Source organism: Sarcophilus harrisii, chromosome 1 (assembly GCF_902635505.1).
Source record: "Sarcophilus harrisii chromosome 1, mSarHar1.11, whole genome shotgun sequence".
In the NCBI taxonomy this organism is placed as follows: domain Eukaryota; kingdom Metazoa; phylum Chordata; class Mammalia; order Dasyuromorphia; family Dasyuridae; genus Sarcophilus; species Sarcophilus harrisii.
The window spans coordinates 640,973,519-640,998,961 of record NC_045426.1 but is presented as its reverse complement, the minus strand read 5'-3'; the positions used below and the strand labels follow the sequence as shown (position 1 = coordinate 640,998,961).

Genomic DNA, 25,443 nt, shown 5'->3' with positions numbered 1-25,443 from the left:
GAACAAAAGGTTTGGCAATTGTCAATGCTGTAAAATTACCCAAGCATATAAGTTGTAAATAAAAAGCTATGATAATAATAATTTTTTAAAAGTGTGTATAAACTTTGATCCACCAGTATTTCTACTGGATCTGTATCCTAAAGAGATCATTAAAAAAGGGAAAAGGACCCACATATGCAAAAATGTTTGCAGCACCCTTTGTTACAGAAAAGAATTGGAAATTGAATGGATGCCCTGATGGGGCATCCCCTCCATCATGGGGGGGATGTTGGAAATGGCTGAATAAGTTATATGTATGTAACAGAATATTATTGTTCTACAAGAAATAATGAGCAGTCTGATTTCAGAAAAAGCCTGAAGACTTACATGAACTGATACTATTTGGAAAAATAAAATACTATTAAAAAATAACATTCTACCAGATCAAGAATTCATAACCTTTTTTTTTAGCGTATCATGGACCCCTTTGAAACCTACTGTTGTGATTCATTGCCTGCATTCCTAATTGAAGGAAATGTTATATTTCAATTAAAGATTAGTGAAAATCGAACTATGATTTTCTCTCTCCACAAAACAACAAAAAAAGTACATTAATTTTTTTCTTTCCTTTGATTCATAAAGACAAGCCAGTTAAGGAAAAGCCCAAAAGAAAAGCTGAGAATAGCACAATTATTGCTACCACTGTTTAAGTCTTGCAAGCAGCTTTCTGATAATGCTACTGGGGCCATCTAGCATCTGGAATGGTGGAAGCAGCTTTCTGATGCGCTGTTATTCTTGGTGGGTGTAGAAGTCTGTGGCTCCAATTGGAGTGGGTCTCTTCTTCCCATAAGATACCTCAGGTTCTGGGCTATTAACTATATTTTGCAATTACTTATCTGTGTTTTTCAGAGTTCTGAAAATTTTTTATGGACTTTTATGGATTTCTGATGGCACTTTGGTGCCATAATGTTTTAAAATGCATAAAAAATTGATAGAATTATAGAGTAAGCCAATTATATTGAAATTATTATCAAAGTAAAAAACAAGCAAACAAGTTTATGGAATCCAGATGACTAACTCCAGTGTGTGTGATGTTCTCTGTGCTCCATGTTGACCCTTTCCACTTGACTAGTGCTTAAATAAAGCTTGTTGACTGATTCTATCTTCCCTCACTATTCCTTTTCTTTTTAAAATTTTTTCTATTTTTAATCTTAAATATATATTCAAAGAACAGAAAAGAGGATCATACAAGCTTTGTATTTTTGAGAGAAATACTGAAAAGCTGGATTTCCACAGTGTTGCAAGCTTTGAGGTAATGTGAGATAGTGAGATTCATTTGACCAAGAGGTTTTCAAAATGTGAGGGGTTAAGGTTAAGATTCTACAAAGCAATTCAAGTATCCATAGAAGCCTTGACCAAATAAGGAATTAGGGAGCTAGGAAGGCTGATTGAATTCAGGCAATGAAAAAGAGTCTTGTGATTTTGAGAAAACTACAAACTTAAGATAACAGCAGACCCAGCCCAAACTAGTTGTAGTCAGTAACCTCATTTGACCAAATCATTTTTGTGTTTTCTTACTAGGTTAATTGAATATTAAACAACACACCTCAGAGGAGGAGTTCTCTGCCATTTTTGAACATGGGACCTAAGATGAGGGAAGGGGAACATGTTTATACATATTTAGGGGGAAATATAGAGGAAGCATATCAGAAAGATTGTAACCCAGAAGGGAATTTATTAATTCATTCTCTGAAAGGAGGGGCTGTGCTAAATAAACAAGTATAAAGCTTCTCTTGCTTCTGTGCTCAGGGCTCCCTCTTCCGGAAGACGAGTGGAGCCCACTTCTAGCCAGAAACGTTAATTCTTTTAAGATTCTTTAATAAATTTTCGAGGTCTGATTTTCAGTGTCAAGAGTGTGTTGCTAACAGTGCCTTCCTGCTTCAGCCAAGCTTGGCTTGGCTGCCCTCAGCGAGGCGGTGATGGCGGTTAGCCTCTTTCCCATACAACCGTTTCCCTGAACAGTTGCTTTGGGGACTATAATCTCTCTCAAAGACTAGGAGGAATGCCTCAGCCTTCCGAAGTCATGATTGCTTATCACATCGCACTGATCAAAGTTATTTCATTTATTGTAATGGGGGAGGGGGTAAGAAGGGAGGTTTGAGTGAGAAGTAGAGGGAAAGTTTGAAGGTCTGTCATGTCTGGTGGTTTTTGAATTACTGCTGGCTAAGATAGTATAAACCGCTGGGTCGACTTTCCCCAGCTCCTTATTCTTGTAGCCAAATTACAGCATCTGTGGAAACGACCTTATCCTCCCGTCATTCCTGATAAGGATTCCTGTTGACTTAAGACATTTCTTTTCTTACCATGGCATCTAATTAAACTTGACTCAGTATTATAACCGATCAAGATTTGGAGTTTTTTCATAATGGAAACAAAACTTTACACATTTTTTTTTTACTTTTCACAAAACCGTAATATTTATTCAGCCATTACCCAACCGATAGGTACCCACTTTTGTCTCCAGTTCTTGCCTACAACAAAGGGGGCTGTTTATATTTGAACATCTGGTCTTTTCCCTCAGTTTTTGACCCTTTGGGGATGCGTGCCTACTAGTGACATCACTGGGTCAAAATTCAAGCACAATTTAAGTGATTTTTCGGGGGGGGGGGGGGAGGGAAGGGAGGTGTATGGTTCCAAGTTGCCTTTTAGTTTGGCCGATATCCACTCACAACTCTTGCCAGCAATGCAAGGTGTACCAGTTCTTCCACGGCCTCTTCAACAACGTCTTTTTTGCCCATGTGGCATTTCCTCCTCCTATTCTTCCTCCTCCATCCATCTGCCCGTTTCCCCAGCCAGCTGTTCCCCCTTCTAGTCTAGTTCATCCCATTTTCAGCAGCAGAATTTTCCTGGAGGGTGCAAAACCTCCGCAAACGTTCAGAGCTGTTTTTGCCCTCCGAGAGGCAGGGATACAGACCTCAGCCAATCAGGAGGCGAAGGGTTATGGCGTTACGAAAATGACACTAAGAATGACGTCTCCAGGTACCAGGCAAAATGAGGGTGTAAAGGGAGACCCGTAGGGCGGAAGAAAAAGGGACAACCAGCTAATCCACAAAAAGGGTGGGACTACGTTCAGCAATCCTCGGAGCCTGGGGGTGGAGACCTTTGCAGCAAAGAGAGAAGAAAAGGAGAGGATCGAGGCCGAGGGTCGGAGAGCAACTCAGCCAATCGGCAACGGCGGAGGGGACTGCAGGGACCAATAGGAGGGCTCGAGAGGAGGGGCTGGTGAAGCAGTTGACGGCGGTTGGCAACCGTTGGAGCCTGGCGGGGCTCTCTAGCGGGGGTTATGATCCCCGCCTCAAATTAACGATTGGAAAGTAATGGCCGGAGCAGCTGCTGCTGCAGCAGCCGCAGCAGCAGTGGCAGTAGCTACGGCGGCCTCTTCCACCAAAGTTTCTGCTTCATCGACTCCGCTTCTAAATTCGCCTTCCACGATGTCGACTAACACCATCACGCCCCCGATTTCTATATCTATGGGCCAGTTACCCTGGACCGCGGATTCGCCGATGCAGATCGGCTTCGTGGGTGCAGGCCGCATGGCTGAAGCTATCGCGATGGGCATCATCGTGTCAGGTAGGGCTCGCAGGAGCGGGGCCTAGGGGCGAGCTACAGTTTCATTCTCCTCTCTCTCCCCTCCCCCCACTCTCCATCCTCCTCACACACCCCACCCCTCTTTCTGGTCCCCGAGCGCGTCGGTCCAACCTCGGATGGAAGATCTGGAAATCAGTTGACCACACACTCGATGTAGACAATCCGACCAAACTTCTCTCCAGCGTGGGGGAAGCCCGCTCCTTCCCAAAGCCCACTTAATCACAGACTCTCCGAATTGGAAGAACAATAAGCCCTTCAATAAACAGCCGCGTGGCCTTTGATTGACGACTTCTTTCTGAGCCAGTGCCAGTGAGAAGCCACTCCTCCTGGGACAGCCCATTTTACCACAACTGGGACAGCTCTAGTTGGTGGTTAGGAAGTTAAATTGATTGAGGTCAGATTCTTAATTAACTCTTCAATTTCTCTCCACCTGGAATTCTGCTCCTGTGCCTGGACACGGTACAGTGGATTTGTCCCTTCCCTAGCCCCTTCTGCAGCCCAGTGTCACGCTAGCTTTTTGTTGTTGCTGTCTCCCACTGTGCTAGGAAATAAGGAGAACAAAAAGAAAGTCACAGCCCTCAAGAAGTTTACGTTCTCCTGCAAGAACGCAAGATGTGTGCAGAGCAGAAAATTAGAGAAAATGTGAGGAGGGAAAGAGCAACAACAAGTGGAGTGGAGGGGGGGAGAAGGAAAGAAGAAAGGCTTCCCCTTGCGAGGTGTAATCGGAGCAGATCTTCAAGGAAGCTAGAGATTCTGAGGGGCCCGAGTTAGGAGAAATGGCAGATAGCTGTGCAACGGAATGGAATTAGTGGTGGTTTAGCGAGAAGGTAAAGAACATAAGGAACAACAATATGAAGTAAGTCCAGAAAATAGTGGAGTTAAATTATGGAGGACCTTAAATAATCAGCATAAGAAGTTTGTATTTTATCCTAGAAATCACAAGGAGCCTCTGAAGATTTTTGAATAGGGAAATAATGTATGGTAATACTTTTTTTTTTTTTAATGTTTTTAAGAGTTTTTCTATCAGCTAGGTTAGGTCAGCTCCTAACCTAGAAGATAGGTTAGGAAAAAGGGAAAAAGATCCTGGAAGCTGATCATTTTGGAAGCTATTGGAATAAAGATAGTGTCCATGTGTTTAAAGAGACACATGTTAAAAAACTAAATGGGCATTGGAATAGGGGGAATGAATGAGGGAGAGAAAAGTTAAAAGACTGGGAAACCGTAGTTATTGGAAGGGGGGAGCACATTTTTTTTTTTTTTTTGAACTAGTGGCTTGCCCAAGGTCACACAGACAGGAAGTGTTAAGTGTCTGAGGTCACATTGGAACTTGGGTCCTCCTGACTTTAGGGCTAATGCTCTATCCACTGCACCACCTAAATGCCTCAGATGGTGATACTTTTTTTAACAAGGACTAGGGAAGTTTAGAAGAGGGAATCACATTTTTGTACTTGTCAAGTTTGAAATGCTGACCTAACAGCCAAGTGAAAATGATTAGCGGGCATTTGATAACAGGTTTGGAAGTCAGGAGGAAGACTAAGACTGGATACAAAGATTCCGGTATCTTCTGCATAAAGGTGATAACTGAACTCATGGCATTTATAATTAATCACATTCTCCTGGAAGGCCACTAAATCTCCCAAATCTTTTATAGATGGACTGCTGGCTAGCCATAACCCATTGTGTACTTCTGAAGCTTATTTTTCAAACGCAAATGTTGATTTTACATGTTAAAATTCATCTTCTTAGGAATGACCCAGGGAACTAGATAATTCCAATTGCCTCAGGGGAAAAAAAAAAAAAAGACTTGCCCAGGATCACACAGCTAGGAATTAGATAAAATTTAATAGGGATAAATAATAACAATAACCATTTATACAGTGCTTTAAGGTTTGCAAAGCACTTTATAAATATTTCATTTTATCCTCACAACATTCCTGAGGGGTAAGTGCTACTATTATCTCCCTTTGATAAATGAAAAAACTGAGGCAGACTGAAATTAAGTGACTTTTCCCTAGTGACACAAACCTAGTAAAGGTCTGGGGTCGTATATGAATTCAGGTCTTCTTGACTTAGCAATCTATCCATTTCACTACCTGGCTGCCTTTTAGGGATAAATATCCCTATGAAATTTTTCCTTCCCATGTTGAAATCTACCTCATGTCTCCTTCCATTGCTTCTAATTCTGCTCTTTGCAGATATGCTTGGCCCCCCTTCAGATGGTTTTTCAGTTCTAACCCTTCTGAGTTTAGGATCATATTGTAATGCCGCAGAAACTGAGCAAGACAGAGATTAGAGACCAATTCAATAGCTTATTAAATGGAGAGACATGCTGGGACCAATGGATCCATGTTGGTTCCAGGGCTGGACGAGACTATCATCTCAAAGAATCCAGGAAGGAATGTCTATAACCTAAAGATATAAAACCTTTATCTCATCAACCATTTAAGAGGGAATGATTATAGCCTGGGATTTTGGGGCAGAGACCTTTTATCTTATCAAACATTAAGAGGGAAAGGTTATAACCTGAGGCAGAGTAACTAAATAAGACAATGGGGAAACTAGGTCAGGATATCAAAAGGGAACTGTAGCACAACATTCCACACTCTCTTCTTAACTATTCAAATCTTTGCATTACCTTCCTCTAGAAGGTCTTAGCACCATAATTTTGACCAACCCTACATGAAGTAAATAGACCAAATAAAAATCAAAATAAAGCTAGAACAACGCAAGGACTTATGGCAAGGTCATGTCTCTCCCTGATAACCCCAGAGTTAGTCAGCAATACACAAAGTTCCTTATTTCAGTGATGTCAGATCCTTTGCAGTTGGGGAGCATATGGACAATTCACTGTGAGTTAGGTTTGTGGTCATTTGTGCATGACTCAGCCTCTGCTTACAGAGCAGCAGGGCTCAAGGCAGTTGTGCTGCCCATTCAGAGGGGCAACCGGTTCCAGGGGAGAAGGATGAGGCTTGGAGTAGCTCCACCTGTCCCTGCCCAGGGCTGCAGAAAGGATCAGATTTCTGAGCAGATTATGCACAGTTAGACCAAGGCAGGCAAACCAAACTTTTAGAGGCCCGATATCAACTACAAGGTCCTTTTAAGTACACTGAAATACTAATTAAGGGTCTGGGGTAACAGGAGTGGAGAAACAGATCAGAGAGACTGACAGTCCCAAGACAGGTATCCGATTTCTGGTGGTTTCTAAAAAATAATCCCCAAAACTGAGTCTGCCAGGGCAATTCCAACAGAATAAGGGATTTCAAAGTTAAAGTATAACCCGCAAATCATAGTCCAGTAAATTTAAGCAAGGAGTAAACATGAAATGGACTGTTTAAAGGACTTCCAATTAAATCTGAACTAGCAAGATAGGGGGTAGGGCAGAAGTGCCTAAGAAAATACACCAGTTTCCCCAATTTCCTATTTCTTCCTCCCTTTTATTCCTTTTGGAAAGGAATTATCAAATAACCATCCCACAAGTAAATCATATACATAACAGACTAAAAGTCCCTCAAACATAACAGCAATAGTTACACAAGTTTAACAATTTCCATCCCAAGTCTTAAAACACACAGTAATACAGTTAAAATTCTAACAAGTCAACCACTTTCCCACACCCCCATATACCAGTCCAAATTACCTCAGGAAAAGCTGCTTCCTGCTGAAAATGGGCGAAGATGCTCAGTCCAGGAAGGGGGATGGATGTAGTGTGGCTTGCTGACAATCAAGCTTGATCTAGGTCCCAGAAGCAAGTCAATATATCTCTAATTTGACCAAGTCTAGAAATAAAAACAAATCTAACAAAGAAAAGTTAGAACAGTCTGAGATAGAAAGACTGGTCCACAAGGACTGCCACAAGATGGGGCCTCTCATTAGTTAAAAACACTTGAATATACAGACACAATATCTAGTAACCAATAGATGATTATTTGCTTATTTGCTCAAGTATTTAGGATATAATGATTACAGATAACCAGATTGGAAACAGCAAAGTATGACATAATTGAATTAACAATTTCTCATTGACCATTGGAAATCAGTTACAGGAGGAAAAAAAAAAATGCAGTGACATTATTAACTACAAAACCAAGAAATTTTACTACAATAACAAATCCTAAAGAAATACCATAACCTTGTATTTATACAAATCTTGGTTTTAACCAAGAACTAGGTAGCTATAACTTGATAAAAAAAAATATCTGGAACAGTTTAGAGGGAGGGGGGAGGAGAGGATTCCATGTGACTGCCTTTCCCCCCACTCCATCTCCCAAGAAAGGGCGGGGAGAGAAGTCGAACTGAACTTCACTTCAGGCTAACTAAATCCTTCAATAGCTGAAGTAACAGCAGTGGGAGGAGGGGAGTTTAAATCTTTAAGAAAGATCCCTACTGCACCCAACATTTAAAGTAGCAGAAATCAGTGGGTGGGAGGAATTCCATAAAACCCATATATCCAGCAGAGCTAGATTGAAAGGATAATTTACAATGTTATAACATAGGTAACAAACAGCTTTAAATTCCCAATAATATAAAACTGCTTTTCCTATCTCATTTCAAATAATGAAACAGCATAGTTTCTTTCTCTCCTTCTGGCCCCATGTGGCCATTATTCCCAATGGACTCTTCCTAACCTCCAACTTGGCCAGAGTTGAAGCTTTCAGAAAAGTCAGATCCCTTTTGCTCCATACTTTTGCCTAATTAGAGGCACATGACCCTTTTCAGGCAAGTTAACAGAACTTTTTTTTTTAACAAACTATTGTTCTTTTAAGATCTTATACTTAAAGATAACTAATTCTAGCCTGCATAGGCAACAGAAAAATTTATTTCCCAAATTTAGAATCATCTTTAAATTCCTAATCAAATGTTTTCTACAGCCGGAGTTCAGTATTGAAATAACCAATTCCCAAATCATTGTTCTTAAATTTAACAGAGCTCTTAAGTTAACAAAACAAACAAATTACACAGAACACAACTAGACTGTCTAGTAGCCATTTAACAGACAAAATATCACACAGAAAGGCTGTCCACCATCCATTTAACATTTAATACAGACCAGGGGCTATCTGGAAAGAATAGTGCTGAGGGAAGTTGTCTGCTCCAGTCTTTCTTCCCATAATCCAAATGGAGCCCTTTTTTAAGCCAGATGGTATCTTTTAAAAAAGACATCCCAATAGTGACAACCGCGTCCTGTTCGACACATAATCAAGGCTAAGCCAAATGGTGTCTTTAAAAAGACACCCAGATTTATACTCTGGAATACCCAGAGTTGTGCCAACTGGCACACAGAATCAGATGTGTCTTAGGAGACACCCAGGTAGGGTCCCCTGCGTCCAGAAGACCCTACTCCCAGAATTTATGCCCCTCAGCATTTCATAATTCTGGGAATCCAGATGCTAGCATACAGAACAAAACATGTCTTAAGGCATAACCAGATGGTACTCCAAAAGGTACCCAGACAGACTTACTCTCCTGTGGCCAAAATGGGGGTGTCTACCCTCAGGCTGTTGTGGCTAGAAACTGCTCTCTTTCCCGGAGACTCGGGGGGATCTGGCCTCTCCAGGCCAAGAATTCAGATCCACAGCCACCCTGAGGCCCAAGGCAGAGACCCGAAAGTCTCTTATCTCTAATCCTGCTCATTTTCTAATTATCTTGCTGGGGAGCCTCCAAAATGTAATGCTGGAGAAACTGAGCAAGACAGAGATTAGAGACCATAGGCTTCTCGAGATTTCCAAAGATTTTTGTGATCCCCTCATGTAGAAGATGTTACTTGAAGGGATCCTTAAAGGAAGAGCCTCTAATGGGGGAAGGGAGAGAGTGCTTCCTTAAACACAAGGAGAGCCAGTGCAAAGGCAAAAAGATGGGTGATGGGGTGTTTTGTGTGAAGAGAAGCAAAAGGGCCAAGTTAGCTGAACTACAGAAGGCAAGAAGGAGAGTAATATAGAAAGAGTAATATTTCTAGCTTCTGGGGAAGCTAGAAAGATAGGGCCAGTTTGTAAAACTTTAAATGCTGTGTGGGATGGTAGCAACCACTAAAAAACCAAAAGTCTTATGAGTGTAGGAAAAAATTTCTTTCTTTCTCATAAGAAAGGATATGTAGTCTCAATACACAAAGCATCATTTTAGAGACACATACAGGCAAAGGGCATTCCTTTTTTTATTCCCCATTCTCCTAGTTCCTTTCCCCATTGGCTGGGGTTTTTAAGGTACAGTTTCTAAAAATGAGGTAAGAAAGCCCAAGTCTTATCAGATTTCAACAAGTTCACATTTTATTGGAGGTAAACACCATATACACAGATAAGTAAGTATATGCATAGTAAATAGTAATTCATTGCATCCTGAAAATTTACCCATAACTACACATTAAAAACCTAACAACCTGGCATTTCCCAGTCTTTTTATACTTCCCTTTATACACTCTTTGATCCCAACATGTTGGCTTATTGATTCTTACACATTCACACTGTTATATTTACTATTTCTTGCACACTCCCACTGATCTATTTGATATTTTTTTATCACCACCTTCATCATCACTACTTATTTCATTGTCTCCTCATCAGTTGTCTATGGTTCTGGATAAATATTGGAACCTTATCCATTTCTTAACAAAAGACTCTTAACTTGTCTGGGACAGGTAGAAACAGCAATAAATTTACAAGAGTAACAGTGCTGTCTACTTCCCTACATTCCCATAAGGTTTCCCTCTCAATGTTCCTAGCATTATGCCTTCACTTTTCTATTGTTTGGAGATAAAAAAGCAGATTCCCTGTGAGCAGATCTTAGTATTTTCCTTTGAATGAATTATTGACTTAAGAATATTTTAAACACTTTTACCTGGATTCAACTAAGAGGAAATCAAAAGTACATAGTCCTTAGAGGTTCTCCTTTATATCATAAGTTTCACTGTTAACAAATTAGGGCAAAGTAACAGTTTTTCTCAAATTAATAGTAATATCAACAAGTTTACAATAAATGACAGTTAATGAAAACATTCATTCTTTGCACTTTTAAGCACTTGCATATTTCCATAAGTTTTTCATTTTTTCCTTTAAACACATTCTGATGAGAAGATCAGTCATTGGAAACAAAATAATTACATGCTAAGATTTTACACAGTACAATCAAAATTAGAAAGGCACCAATTTCAGTTAGCCTTCTTTGCTTAATGCAAAAGTCTTTAAAACTGTAGAAACAGCAGTACTAAGGGTCTAGGGTTTCAGGTGAAGTTCGTTCCTCAGCAGATTCTCTTTCTTCAGTGGCTGATTGGAGAGTTCTAGGTTTGGAGTAGAACTCTTTACACTAAATATAAAGTTTTATAACAGCTGACAAACTCATTATATTCAAAGATGTAAAAGTACTTTTTTATTTTGCATTGTTTTCCAATATGCAGTTAATAAATGAGACAGTAAAAAATTCTGTTGTACACCAGTTAATATATAATTTATCCATTTAACTTCCACAATAATTCGTATTCAGACAAACATCATATAAGTTATTTTTATAGCAATTTTTCAAAGCCCTCTTAATTGTCATAGCCTCCTACTTATATACTATTAGGGAATTCTCCAAACCAGAGGTCTTAATTCTGAAGAGTAATTCTTCTCACCTTCAGTAGTTTGCTTAGAGGTCAAGAAATCAAGAGGCAAGACTAATTTTTTAAAAAAACTTAATTAGTATTAATTAATGCAAAGCAACCAGCCCAACATATACAGAGTTTTATAAGGGGACAGCTAAGTAATACAGAGGATAGAACAATAGGCCTGGAGTCAGGAAGACCTGAATTCAGATCTCACCTTAGACATTTACTAGCTGTGTATAGTGCCTGCCATAAGACAAAAAGTATAATTAGTTGCTTTTGTTAATTTTCCATCGCTATAGGGGTGACATTACCAGGTACCTAAATGGATGCTTTTCTTATTTGGTAGATTGATTAATAGTGACAGGATGTTAGATGATTTGGGGAAGAATGTATTAACCTTGGGGATAGACCTTAACTTTAGTATCTCAGGAATTGGCAAAGATAGATTTGTTCCAATAGGATAATGAATTTCTCTGAGGTTAGCCATCAAAATATCCTGGTGTGGGGCAAGAAATGTGGGTGGAGGCCTCCTTCAGGGTAGGATCCTGCTTGTCCTTTCCTAACTTGCCAGAGGGCAACCACAAATCTCTGCTTCTTTGATTTCTAAGATTACTTTTTGTCGGGAGATATTTTCCCCAAACACATTCTTCTACAATACATACTGAGTTCTTTGGGCCCAAAAGTCTTGGATCAATTACATATCATGTATGAAATTAACTGGCTTTTGATAATATCAATTTTTTCAAACTATTTTTTTCAGTTTCAAGTGACTTTAGGAAGTTGAAGTCTGAAAAATCTTATTTCCTCTTCTTATATACTTCAGCAGTTTTATCATCTTAAGATATCCAGCCTATTAAAAAATGAATATTATACAAAGATTCTCACCATTAGAATTCTAGCACATAAAAGATAGGACCAGTATGTACAGTTTGGAAAAATATTAAAAACCTCTTTTTTTAGTTTCTCTAGAAAATTGAGAAATATTTCTCTAAAGTCCTTTCCAGACTTCTGGGGAAAGCCTTTTTCTTTGAAAAAGTGGGTAATAAATTAGAGCAAAAAATAAAGGGGCTTTTGTTAAGAAAATGAATTAAAAGGATTGTCCCAAAATTTTATCAAAAAAACCCTCTTGTTCACACTCATCTTTTTCTTCTTCCCCAAGGAGAAATAATTTGACAAATACATTTACATTTCACTATATGCCAGGTACTGTGCTAAGTGTGTTATAATTATTTCATTTGATCCTTAATAACAATTCTAGGATATAGAGGACTATTCTCCCCATTTTTCAGATGAAGACACTGAAGGAAAAAGAGATTAAATGACTTGTCTGGGGTCATATAGCTAATAAGCATCTGAGGCAAGATTTGAACTCAGTTCTTCCTAATTCTAGGCCTGACACTCATCCACTGTACTACCTACCCTGAATTGGTTTTTGGTTAGCAGCTTATTAGTGAAAAAGATATTATTGGAATATAAAAGATCCCCTCCCCCCGCTTTTTTTAAACTCATAGAGTGAAGGAAATGATCCAGGAGGAATGAGATAGTGACTTTATTGCTCAGTTTGGGGATATCAAATGAAAGCTATGTTTTAAAATTTCAAGATGGCTTTTCAAAATTCCTATAACTATTACCTGAAGTCATTTTGCTAAGGACCAGAGGTACAAAGAAAGGCAAAAATAGTCCATGTCTTTAAGGAACTCACAGCATAGGAGAGATAACATGCCAACAACTATATGCAGGATAAATTACATACAGGTAGTCTCAGAGAAAATGCACCGAGATTAAGGAGGACTGAGAAGGATTGCTTGCAGAAGGCAGGACTTGAAGTAAGCTAGGAAAGCTGGGAGGTAGAGAATCCCATTTGTGGGAGACTGCCAGTGAAATATCTTATTTTAAGAACAGCAAAAAGAGCAGTATCTATGGATTGAAAACTCATGACAACTCAGTTTCCATTTCCAACACAACTGCTACAAATATTTTTGCTCTGTGATCTCTTTGGGATACAGATCCAGTAGTGACACTGGGTCAAAGGGTAGGCATTGTCATTTTTGTGTATGTGTGTGAAATATGAAGATTCTCAGCTGAAAACATAGAAGAGAAAATTTTGAGGAGACATGAAGAAGTTTGGAAAAGCTGTTCTGGTTGGTGGGATAATAATAATTAGGAAGGTATAAAAGGGCTGCTTAGCAGTGGTGCAGGTTGAGTTAAGATTATGTGTCAGTATAATTTTATGACTTTTCTCCAGCTTTGTTTAGCATTTGCAGATAAGAGACACAAGGTAGCACGTGGCAGGAGTGATTTTGGACTTGTGGTTGGCTGGACAATATCTTCAGTAGGAAGAACAGGCAAGAGTAAATTAGAACGGATTCTTTTCATTTTCAATCTTTACTGTCCTGAGCCTTAAAGATCAAATGACCCTTGCCTGTTTGGTAGAGGTAGAAAGAAACCTGCACTCTAGCAGTGTTACATTTGGCAGTGGGATACTGAAATTTTTCTTGGTTTCTACAAGCCAGTTCACTACTATTTAGTTGACACTGGTCTGCTCTTATCAGTCAATCTTCTAGTATTCTTAGATGGCTAACCTGTTGGACACTGGTGCTAGGCTCCTGAGATTCAAAGACAAAAGTGAAAAAGACCCTGTCCTCAAAAAGCTTATGACTACAAGTACATATGTAGGTACATGGAAACTATGTACAAAATAGATATAAGGCAATTTTGTCATAGAAGATAGTAATAACTAGGAGAACAAGGAAAGGTTTCATGGAGAGGGGAGAACTAACTGTAGGATTTGGGGACTTGGCCAAGCACATTTTATCTATGAAGTGAGTTTTGTGACTACAATTTGGAAAGGATTTACAGGGTGATTTCAAAGGAGAGTACTCTGGTAAATACTTGTTATGTGTAGACAGGGTCTCATAAACAGTGCTGTATATAAATTATAACACAAATATATAAAAGTATGGCTCTTGCCCTGAAGAAGCTTTCAATCTAGATTCACATATATGAAAATATTTAGTCATGTCTTGAGTCTTTTTGACCTCTTTTCTTGGCAAAGTCACATTTCCTTTTCAATTTAGAGATGAGGAAACTGAGACAAATTAGGGTTAAGGGATTTGCCCAGGGTCACATAGTAAGTATCTGAGGCCAGATTTGAATTCATGAAAATGAGTCTTTCTGACTGCAAGCCTGATATTTTTCATTGTACCACCTAGCTGTCCATAAGAATGCATTAGTAACCAAATAAGGCATTCTATGGTTAAGTGCTTTTATTTCATCCTCACGATAATTCTGGGAAGTAAGTGCTCTTATAGTGAGGCATCTGAGTGATAATAACAGCGTTAATTAAGCTCACATCTCTGTAGCACACTATAGTTTACAATGTACCTGTGTGAAGTAACTATACAAGTATTATTCCCATTTTTAAAATAAGGAAGCTGAAACTCACAGAAATGGTGTCATAGCTAGTAAGTAACAGAGTCCAGGGTCATAGGATTACAGATTTAGAGTTGGAAGGGACCTTTGAACTCATCTAGTTCGTTGCCCTCTTTTAACAGAGGAAGAGACTGAGATGGAGAAAGGTTTAGTGGTTTGCCCAAAATAATGTTTTTTGGTAAATTAAGGGATTTAGGTCCAAGTCTTCTGACTCCAAATCCATCATTTTTTCCACTGCATGACTGCATTGCAAGATTAGTGCTCTTCATACCACATTTCTTCTCAGACTTTCAGTTTGTTATTGAAAGCACGTGCACACCTCTTCTCCCAGCTCCTGGGGAAGTTGAAGCTGATCTCTTGACCCCAAGAGTATTAAGATGAAGTAAGCTACACTGATTAAATGTCCATACTAACTTTGAAATCAATTTAGCAAGCCTCTAGGAGAAGGGGAACTATTAGATTGCCTAAGGAGAAGCAAACTCATATATGCTAGAAATTGCTAGAAAAGGAATAGGTGAGAGCACCCAGGCTAATCAATAGAGGATTAGTTAGGACTGTGAGTGGTCCCTGCTGAGATCCCAGTTTTATTTTTTTATTTAAAAAAATTTTTTTATTGAAGCTTTTTATTTTCAAAACATATAAAAGGATAATTTTTCACCATTGACTCTTGCAAAACCTTGTGTTCCAATTTCCCTCCTTTCCTTTACCCCCCTCCCCAGATGGCCGGTAATCCAATATATGTTAAACATGGTAAAAAATATATGTAAATCCAATATAGGCATATTTGTTTATACAATTATCTTGCTGCACAAGAAAAATCAGATCAAAAAGGGAAAAAAATGAGAAAAGAAAATAAAATTCAAGCAAACAATAACAAAAGAAGTGAAAATACTATATTGTGATCCATACTCAGTTCCCACAGTGCTCTCTCTGGATGTGGATGGCTCTCTTCATCACAAGATCATTGGAAATGGCATCAGTCATCTCATTGTTGAAGAGAGCCACATCCATCAGAATTGATCCTCATATAGTATTGTTGTAGAAGTGTACAATGTTGTCTTGGTTCTACTCACTTCACTCACCATCAGTTCATGTAAGTTTCTCCAGACCTCTCTGAAATCATCTTGCTGATCGTTTTTATAAAACAATAATATTCCATCACATTCATATATCACAGTTTATTCAGTCATTTTCCAATTGATGGGCATCCACTCAGTTTCCAGTTTCTGGCCACTACAAAAAGGGCGGCCACAAACAGTTTTGCACATGTGGGTCCCTTTCCCTCCTTTAAAATCTCTTTGGGATATAAGCCCAGTAGAAACACTGCTGGATCAAAGGGTATGCACAGTTTGATAACTTTTTAAGCATAGTTCCAAAATGCTGGGACTCGGTTTTAAAAAAAAAGTATTAAATTAGTTTGAATCATATATTTTTTATTATGATGTTAATGAATACCAAATAAAATGAGCATTTCCATATATACATAATAAAACTACAACAAAAAAAGAGGACCATAAAGGAAACTTTGAATCTCTTCAAAAGATATTTATTGCTAAAGGAAGCCATCAATAAGAAAAAGTCCCCATGTCCTCCAAAATATTTATGGTAGTACTTGTGATAACTAAGAATTAGAAACAAAGTAGACGCCCAGCAACTTGGGAATGGCTAAACAAATTGTGGCATGTGAATGTAATAGAATATTACTGCTCTCTAAGAAATGATGAGTTTGATGAATATAGACAGTTATGGACAGATATATAAGCTCTTGCAGAGCGAAGCTGAGCCAAGAACACATTTAGTGACTCCAACGATACAAATGGAAAGAATATGTAATAGTTATAAAGTTCAAGCAGAAACTGGAATGAAAAGCGATCAGAAAACAGTGTTGGGAGGTCCCCAGGTGTTACACATTGCACGTATTTGCAATTTTTTTTTCATTGTATCAGTCAATTGTGCTGACTTTTCCCCCTCTCTGTAAAGAAAATACTGTTTGTCATATGGAATGATGTGATAGGGAAAAGAAAGGATATTTGTTAATAACTTTATAATAAAACAACATATTGATAAAATCTTTAAAAATATATGGAAAAGGTATCATGCTAATTGTTGAGGAAATTAAAGCATAGGAGATATCTGTCCATATTCTCTAGATGCTAGTTTAAAGTCTCTTTGAGGGGATAACATTAAACAGATAAAGTTAAATCACTGTTAACATCAAGAATTCACTTTTTTTTTAGTGCTTTAGGATATTCAAAAGATTATCCAATCCTTATTCATATTTGTGAAGTACATAAAGATGGTATTTCCTTTTTACATTTGATAGATCACCTGATTTGTTCATCATCCCATAGGTAGAGGGATTCAGATGAAAATCTTTTGACTTCTAAGGCCACTTTCCATCCCATGACATTGTCTCTGTGTTTTATAGACTACTTTAGTTCCAACATTTGAACATTCTGTAAAGACATAGCAATGCTATTCCATCCTGAATCAAACTAGTGAATATTTACAGTAACTTAATATCTCTACAATGACTTAAGGTTCCTAAAAGTGCTTTGCTCACAACAGTCATTGTTTTACATATGAGGTAACAAAGACCCAAAGAAAGGTGACTTTGTTCATGATCACAAAGCTTGCATGTTTCAATTAGGCTTCAAAAATAACTTGATTCCCAAATCCAAGACTATTCCCACTGTGGCAGACTGCTTACCTTAGCTATTATTATATGACATGGTTTCTAGGACTAAGCATCTACTGGGTGTATACAAGGCAAACTGTAAAGTTTGTTAACACTCCTGTCATTGGTTGGTTGTGATAACTATTGGTTATCACAATAAGCAATGATTGGTTGGTCCCAGGCTGATCATTTCCACTCAGATGTTTTCAGTTCTTTCATTTGTAAAATGAAGTTAGAATGAACTTCCAGGCCAAAGTATGTTTTTTAAAAAATTGTACCAGCAAGTGGCAATTTTTCTTTTTCTTTTTTTCTGTTTTTCCCCTAAATGTATAATAAAATTTTTGTTTTCCAATTATTTTTCTTTCTTTCTCCTATTTTCCTTTTCCCCTTATTAGAAAAAAAGAAGAAACTCTCAACAAATGTGCAAACAAAATCACATTTCCATATTGACCAGCAGGTGGTATTTTATGGTTTGAAACAGAGGCTCTTATTTAATCCTTTTATGGCTTGGAGTCCTTTGGTAGTCTGGGGAAGCCCCATCTATGAATTCTTTTTCAAATTTTTTTTAAAATTAATAAAACAAAGTACAATGAATTACAAAATAAATCAGTTATATTGAATTATTATGTTGATTAAAAAATATATATTTTTAAAAGTTCACAAACTACAGATGAGGAACCCTTAGTTTAGAATATTGACTGTGAATATACTTGGAAATTGGCACCTGGGATAGATTTTTGGAAACTTCATTGTCTGAAGCCCAGGAGGGCATGATCGTTTCTCTACAGATGGTTTTCTTTAAGTAGCTGTGTTGTGTTTTTTATATAATTGGGCCCAGGAACTATAGGCAGCTAGTACCTGTCAGTTATCAACACAGATTTTTGGTTGAGCATAAATCCTAATTAAAGTTCCTTTTGATTTAACATTCTTATAGGAGTCTTTGATCAACAGATTCTTACATTTATTTGAATTATGATAGGAAATTATGATCCATTGAATGAACTTTGCAAAATGTTATGTAAAGTTATATTACAGAAGCTAAAATCAAGCAGGAATCTAAATAGATTTATACCAGGAAAAAAAGATTATTCTGGAAATAGTGTGAAAGATTATTTGGAGTGGCAAGAGAATGAAAATGAGAAAATCTGTTGAGGCTGTTATAAAATCTGGTAAGAGTTATATGAACTGATGCACAGTGAAGTGAGCAGAATCATCAATATAATTTACTACATAATAACAATACTGTAAAGACAAATAACCTTAAAAGACTTTAAAAACTGATCTTTTCATTGACCACAGAACACTTGTAATTAAACATGTTACCCACTTCCTGATGAGTGTAATGGCCTCAGGCTATAGATTTAGGTGTATTTTTTAGACATGACTCGTGTAGAAATTTGTTTTGCTTGATTTTGCATATTTTGTTTTCCTAATGGGAGGAAGTGAGAGAAAATAATTTTGTTAGTTAAAAAAACCCCAGTAAATTGAAAGAAAAAAACAACTTTGAAAGTCATAAAAACAATGACTAGAAGAATGACTAACCAGTCATAACTCCAGTGGACCAGTGAAGAAGCTGCTGACCTCCTGACAAAGAGGTGATGGTCTCAAAATGAAGAATGAGATATACATTTTTGGACATAGACCATATGGAATTTTGTTACTTTACTATGTATATTTGCTTCAAGAGTTTTGTTTTTATTTTCTTTCTTCTTTTTTATATAAAGGGAAAAGGGAGGGAAAATATGATTAAGGATAAGACTTCTTACCCTTCTCCAACAAAAGAGAAGAAAACAGAAGAAATCACAGATGAGCTGAGGACAACTTTGAAAGTTACATATTGATATATTGTATATGCAAAAAGCAAGCTATATATAGTAGAGATGCACAGCTTTATATATAAAGCCCTCTTCTGTTCAATAACATATATATGGAAATGTATATTTTATTTAGTCTTTGATAAATTCAGAATAAAATTTAAAAAATTTTAAAGGTCATTGCAGTGGTCCAAAGCTGGTTGTAAATGAGGTAATAGTAATACAGAAGGGCAGGTGGATGAAAGATATTGCATAGAAGAAATTGATAGGATATGGTAGCAGCTGATGTGAGGAATGAGGGCAAAAAGCCTCTTTTGGCTTGAACTTAAAATGTAAATTTCTACTGACATCAACTTGAACTTGGAATATTTCAACATTTGTGTACAGATGAAATGGAATGTTCCCAAACTCCCAGCACTATCAATAGAAGTTACTGCTTTATTGAGTCAACTCACTTCCTTGTGCTGTTTTTCCTGCCTTTGTATGTGTGTGGCAAAGACCTGGGATTTCATAGGTCTTAGAGAATTGCATGAATCTCAGAGAAGTGGGAAACTTGCCAGTGTCACCCAGCCAGTAAGTGATAAGAGGCATTTTGAAATTCTGGCCTTCTTGACTTCAAATCCAGTATGCTAGCCACTACTGCTATCTATAATGTGAGGAAGTAACACAGCTCTTGATCAGAATAGAGGTTGAAAGGTAATGTGGTTAAGGAAAGACCTTCCCTTCACCTCCCCTTCCTGCAAATGAAAACAAAAGGGCAAGAAGGAATCAGTTCTGAAAGGTACATGTTGAATTTATTACATCCTTGTAAATAAAAACAATTGCTACATAACAGATTTAGTTTGATGTGTATCAATTCTCTTACTGTGCTTATTTTATTTGATAAGTTCAGAAATTTTTAAAAAGGGAAAAAAAATATTTATGGCCATCTTGGAGTTTGTGAGAGAACCAGTAAGCGATGATCATTTAGCATTTTCAGAATACTTTTACATTTGGTAAAGGTTTCACAGGGGATAATAATCCTTCCCAACAATCCTCCAAAGCCAGAGGAAACAGACTGGTGGCAGAGATTTATTTTAAATTTTCTTAACTGAGCCAATGCTTCTAACAGCCTCATCCCAGGCTCCTATGACAAAGCCACATCATTTTTAGAGCTAGATGGAGTTTGAAGGTGGAGATCCACTCCATTTTCTTCATTTAAGTCTTCTATTTTTAAATCCACTGTCTTTTTTGTGCCTCCCAAAAAGCTTGTGAGAATAGGTGCTCTTTTTTTGTAGATGAGAATAAGGATACTGAAGATGGATTTAGTGACTTGTCCCTAGTCACTGGCAAATAGCAGAGGTGGAACTCAGACCCAAGTCTCCAGGTGATTTGGGCTGCTTTCCCCAACTCTTCCTCATTTTGAATAGAAAAAAACAGCTCAAGCAAGGGAAAGTAGCTTGTCCTGAATTAAACAGTTGGCGGCCGAGTCTCAACTAAAACCAAGTCTTTCAACTCGGTAGTCCAGAGCTCATTTCATGTCAGCAGTGTGAGAGAGAATCTCAACAATGCTTCAGATAACTCCAGCAGAGCCCAGCCTGCCTCACTGCTTTCTTTTCTTTTACTTTTTTTTCCAGGAAAAGTGGAAGCTAACAACGTAATGGCCAGTGCTCCGTCAGACAAGAACCTGTGGCATTTTCAGGTGAGTTAAAGGCTCTGGGGAAAGTTGATGTAGTAGTAGGATATTGGCCTTGTTTAATTTCAGTAGCCCTGGTCCCCCCCAGAATTCATTGTAGCTCATTCCTAAGTAGAAACACAGGATCCCTGGGGATTTTGATTTTCATTTATATGTTTAGTCTTCCTTATGTGAAGCCTTGTATCAGGAAGTTGGGTCAGGTCTGTGAGTAGGAGAAATTTGTTACTGATGCTCATATCAGAACATCAGGATACTTAATAATTGAAGATATTTCCTATATTATAGCTAGAAACTTTCATCGTAGCACAGAAATATCTCCTTGCCATTCTCAATGCACTGGAAAGACCTAAGGGTCTTTGAATCTAATCTTACCCCATAATCAATCAGTTGCAATTGACCAGTGTGCTTTGTAACATGTTTTGGTTTGAGCATGGCAGTGTCATGTAGTGGATAGAATTCTGGACTTAAGAGTCAGGAAGACTGGGATTCAGTCACCGTTAACACTGTTCCCATGACCAAATTACCCAACCTTTCTTAACTTAAGTTGCTGAGTTCATATGAGATCAAATAAGCATTTAGTAAATAATTACTATATTGTTATTATATTACTATAACTAGAAGATTTTAAAGTTAAAGGCACTATAAAAATGTCAGCTGGTTTTCATCTTTGTCACAGAATCTGGGCTGTAAAACAACTCATTCTAATATCGAAGTACTTCAGAACTGCTCCATAGTTTTTTTTGCCACCAAGCCCCACATCCTGCCTATGGTGCTAGCTGAAGTTTCTCCTGTTGTCACCAGGAAGCACGTCCTTGTCTCAGTGGCTGCTGGTGTGTCTCTGCACACTTTGGAAAAGGTAAGTGTTCTGAGGCTTTTTTCCCCAAGATGGCTGAAGCCCTTCCTCCTTCCCCACAGCTTTGCAGCATGGAGACCATAGTGCTGTGCTTTGTTTTGCCCTTGGCCTCTAGAAGTGGCTTTAGCACTGAGACAGGCTCCTTCCCCCTCTTTTCCACTGTTCATGCCTGGCTGTGGACAGACCATGAGGCATCCAAGCCAGAGGAGAGAGAGTGGAGAATCCCATACCACACTCTTATCACAGCAAGGCCCTGAGTGGCTGCCTGAGGCAGAGAATTCACAGTGTGGAAGGAGGGAGCTGTAATGGTTTTCCCCAGAGGTTGGATGGGTAGGACTGTGCCTCAGTCTGTCTGGTGTGGGGACAGCCCCATTTTGGGGTCACTTAAGTTAGGTTGATCTGAAGCCACTTTGTCTGTCCTGAGTTAGCTTTCAGTGCACTTGTTTTCTTCCAAGGCTGTCCAGTGGTGGAGCCGATCATCTAGGAAAGTGTGGTTTGCCCCCCACTGTAGGCCTTTGGGCAGAGGCTGGAAGACTGCCTAGCGGAGGAGAGGAGAGGGTGTTCTTCCTTAAGGGACCTGGGTGGTTACTTCTGACTAGCAGGATTTTTTTACGCCTTGAGTCTGAAAGTTCTGGCCCTCTTTGTCTTTTCTGTGCAGCTGCTTCCCCCCAAGTCAAGGGTGCTCCGGATCATGCCGAATCTACCTTGCCGAGTCCAGGAGGGGGCAGTGGTGATGGCTCGGGGCCGCCATGCTGAGAAGTGTGAAACTGACTACCTGCAAAAGCTCTTGTCTGTCTGTGGTCTGTGTGAGGAGGTGCCAGAGGCCTACATCAACATCCACACAGGCCTCAGTGGCAGCGGCGTAGCCTATGTGAGTGGCGCGGTGCTTTCCAGTGCCAGGTCTCATTTCTCTCTGGCTCCGGGCCAGTTTTCCTTCTGTACATAAGGAATGGAGGCCCCTGGCACCATGCAGGACCCACTTACACAAACGGTGCAAGTTGCCCCATTATTCCATTTGCCCACATCACCCAGTTGATTCCCGATTATCTCTGGGGGATTGTTGGCATTGCCTCATAACACTTTCAAGCTAATCCAATTCAAGCACTTTCCAAAAGTGCTAAGCTTATTTATCTGTGATTAAGGATCTGGATCTTACTGGCCAAAAGAACATGGTATAGTGGACATTAAGGTATGGGTTTGAATTGTAACTTTGAGACTTGCTCGTATCCTTACCATCTTTATATGACTAGCAAGCATTTTTTAAGTAGAGTTGTGTGTGCCAGGTACTGTGTTCTAAGGATACAAAGGGAAAAACAAATCACCTCTTTGGGCCTTGGCTTCTTTCTCTTGTAACATGAAGGGCTAATATATTAAGTGATCCCTAAGGTTCCTTACATCTCTTAAATCTCCTGATTTGATGAGTAGATGGCATTTGTAATGAGGCATTGTCAGGCAGAGGGTTCACTGTAAACTGTAAACTCATGCCAGAAGGATCTTAAACTTGTGTTGGGTTTTGAAATCTTTGGCTTATATAACCATCTATCTATTCCTGTCATTATTGCACAGGTTTGCATGTTCTCCGAGGCTCTGGCCGAAGGTGCCATCAAATTGGGAATGCCAAGTGGCCTGGCTCATCAAATTGCTGCCCAAACACTTCTGGTAAGTTTGTTTTAGCAGCTTGCCCAGGACTTCATCTATAGTTTTCTTTTTGCCCAGAAAATTCCTCCTACAGTTCTAAGTCCCTACCAAAGGGTGGAAATAAAAAGGGGAGAAATAATTTTAAGAGCGAAGCTTACAGTCCCAAAGGTGAGATTCCTCTTGTCCCAATAGACAAGTAGAAATGGTCAGTTGATGAAAATGGAGAAGGAAAGCATAGAGAGTAAGCTGCATTTGTCAGAAGAGAGAGAAGGGCCCAATATACAACATGGCACTTTCTTACACATACTAGCAACTCAGTAATTGCATTTAAGTAAAATGGGTTAAGGTGGTAAGTGAGGGTATAATTGCAAAAGTTAGCAGAGATTGAGGAAGACAGTGACTAGTTCATCAGATTGTTGGCAAATCAGTGTCTTTTATCACATTCTAACCAGGGCCTCTCCTTATAGGGTGCAGCCAAATTGCTTTTACAAAGTGGACAGCATCCTGCGCAGCTTCGATCTGAAGTGTGCACCCCTGGGGGAACCACCATCTATGGGCTCCATGCCTTGGAGCAGGGTGGATTACGAGCTGCTGCAATGAACGCCGTGGAAGCTGCCACCCGCCGGGCACAGGAGCTGAATAAGCAGTAGAGATCCTGGGCACCAGCCATCTCCTTCCCCAGTCTTGCTCCTCCTCCCCGGAGGTTGCAAGAGCTAACAGTGTGGGTGAAGGGAGAGACCTCTCAGCTGTGGGCAGAAATCTCCTGCTCAAACCAGCTGGCATCTTTCTTCCCTGGGCACAGGACCCTTTCCTTGAAGTGTACCCTAATCACTCCTTGTGTCCCCACACAAGGACTCCAGGTTGATCTGCTTTTAGGCACATCCTCTCCATCCTGGGATATGTATGGACACATACTGGGAGGACAGCTTTCCCTTTCTCTCTCACTAGATTTGCCCCACTCTGCTCATAGATTTTGGGTGGGGCAAAATGAATTCCGGATTGGGATCCCTCCCAAGGATCTAGTGGGAGAGGATAGTAGCTCAGCCCTTTACATTCCAAACCCTGCTTCCCCAGGACCTTTCCAAACAGGCAGGAAACAAAAAGATCCCCAAGTTTATGCACCACTTGATTTTATGTTGGCTCAGCCTACTACAGCTCAAGCCTCAGTTTTTTTCATCTCCACCCAGGAAATTTCGAGGCACAATCACCTTAATAAAGCTCCATGGGTCTTGTTGCTTCTGATTTGTTTGTCTGCTTTGTGTAGGAGCTAAACTTGCCTTGGGCAAGGGAAAGAGAGGAGGGTTTCTCAGTTTCTAGACCTATTGGGGCATCTTCCAAAAGGGTCAAGCTCCTTTTAAAATTATCAGTGCTTGGACCAGGTGATTTCTGAGGTCCCTTCCAACTTGTACTTATAAAAAGAATTTGTTCTGTAGTTTTTGCTTTAAGTACATATAGTTATGGAAAAAGAAATGGTCTAAGGGTCAAATAACCTGGGTTATATCCTGATTTCTTCCATTTGCCATTAACCATGTGACCTTAGACAAGTCATATCACTTATGCTTTCTTTTCTATAAAACTGGACTAGATGAGCTAAAAGGTTTTTTCCAGCTTTTTTACTAATTGGAATCTGTTACCTTGAGCCAAAATCTGCCTCTGCAGTAACCACTTATTTCTCTTAGTGTTGCCTTCAGTCTAAGAGCAAATCTTAACTTCCCACTTTACTCGTATACTTGGAAGACAGCATCACAGCATCATTCCTCACCATTTCCTCCATGTTTTCTTTCTTTCACCATCTTCAGTTCTTTGAATTGGTCCTAGTACAGCATCCTCTCTAAGCATAACCAGTTATTTTCTGAACATGCCATAGTAAATATCTTTCCTGAATTCTGTGAGTTTGAATTGAATCTAATATTCAAGATAGGTTCAGACCAAGGTTGGGTATAACAGAACTGTTACTACTATTTTGATGCAGTTGGTCAAGCAATGGATACGAGTGCTAGGCTTGGAATCAAGGAAGACTTGAGTTCGAATGTGGCCCTTAGATACCAACTCGGTGGGTGTCACTTAAATTGCTATTTGCCTTAGTTTCCCCATCTGTGAAATGGGGATAATAGTACCTAACTCCCAGGGTCATTGTGAGGACCAAATGGAATA

At 39.1% G+C, this 25,443-nt stretch overlaps 1 protein-coding gene across 1 annotated transcript; it reads left to right on the top strand.

The window, feature by feature from the left end:
• Positions 1–2,444: 2,444 nt before the first annotated feature.
• On the top strand, positions 2,445–24,531 carry PYCR3 (pyrroline-5-carboxylate reductase 3). Its single transcript, XM_003760562.4, has 6 exons — positions 2,445–3,609; positions 20,740–20,804; positions 21,475–21,654; positions 22,310–22,522; positions 23,218–23,310; positions 23,757–24,531. Exons 1-6 carry the CDS (start codon positions 3,357–3,359, stop codon positions 23,937–23,939), a joined length of 987 nt encoding a protein of 328 aa, XP_003760610.1. The 5' UTR covers positions 2,445–3,356; the 3' UTR covers positions 23,940–24,531.
• Positions 24,532–25,443: the final 912 nt, after the last annotated feature.

Excerpts from the sequence above, each read along its gene's own strand:
- PYCR3 (XM_003760562.4), top strand. The coding sequence starts at position 3,357 with ATGGCCGGAGCAGCTGCTGCTGCAGCAGCCGCAGCAGCAGTGGCAGTA. Across the intron at positions 3,610-20,739 it reads GATGGGCATCATCGTGTCAG|GAAAAGTGGAAGCTAACAAC; the intron begins GTAGGGCTCGCA and ends TTTTTTTTCCAG. Across the intron at positions 21,655-22,309 it reads CTCTGCACACTTTGGAAAAG|CTGCTTCCCCCCAAGTCAAG; the intron begins GTAAGTGTTCTG and ends TTTTCTGTGCAG.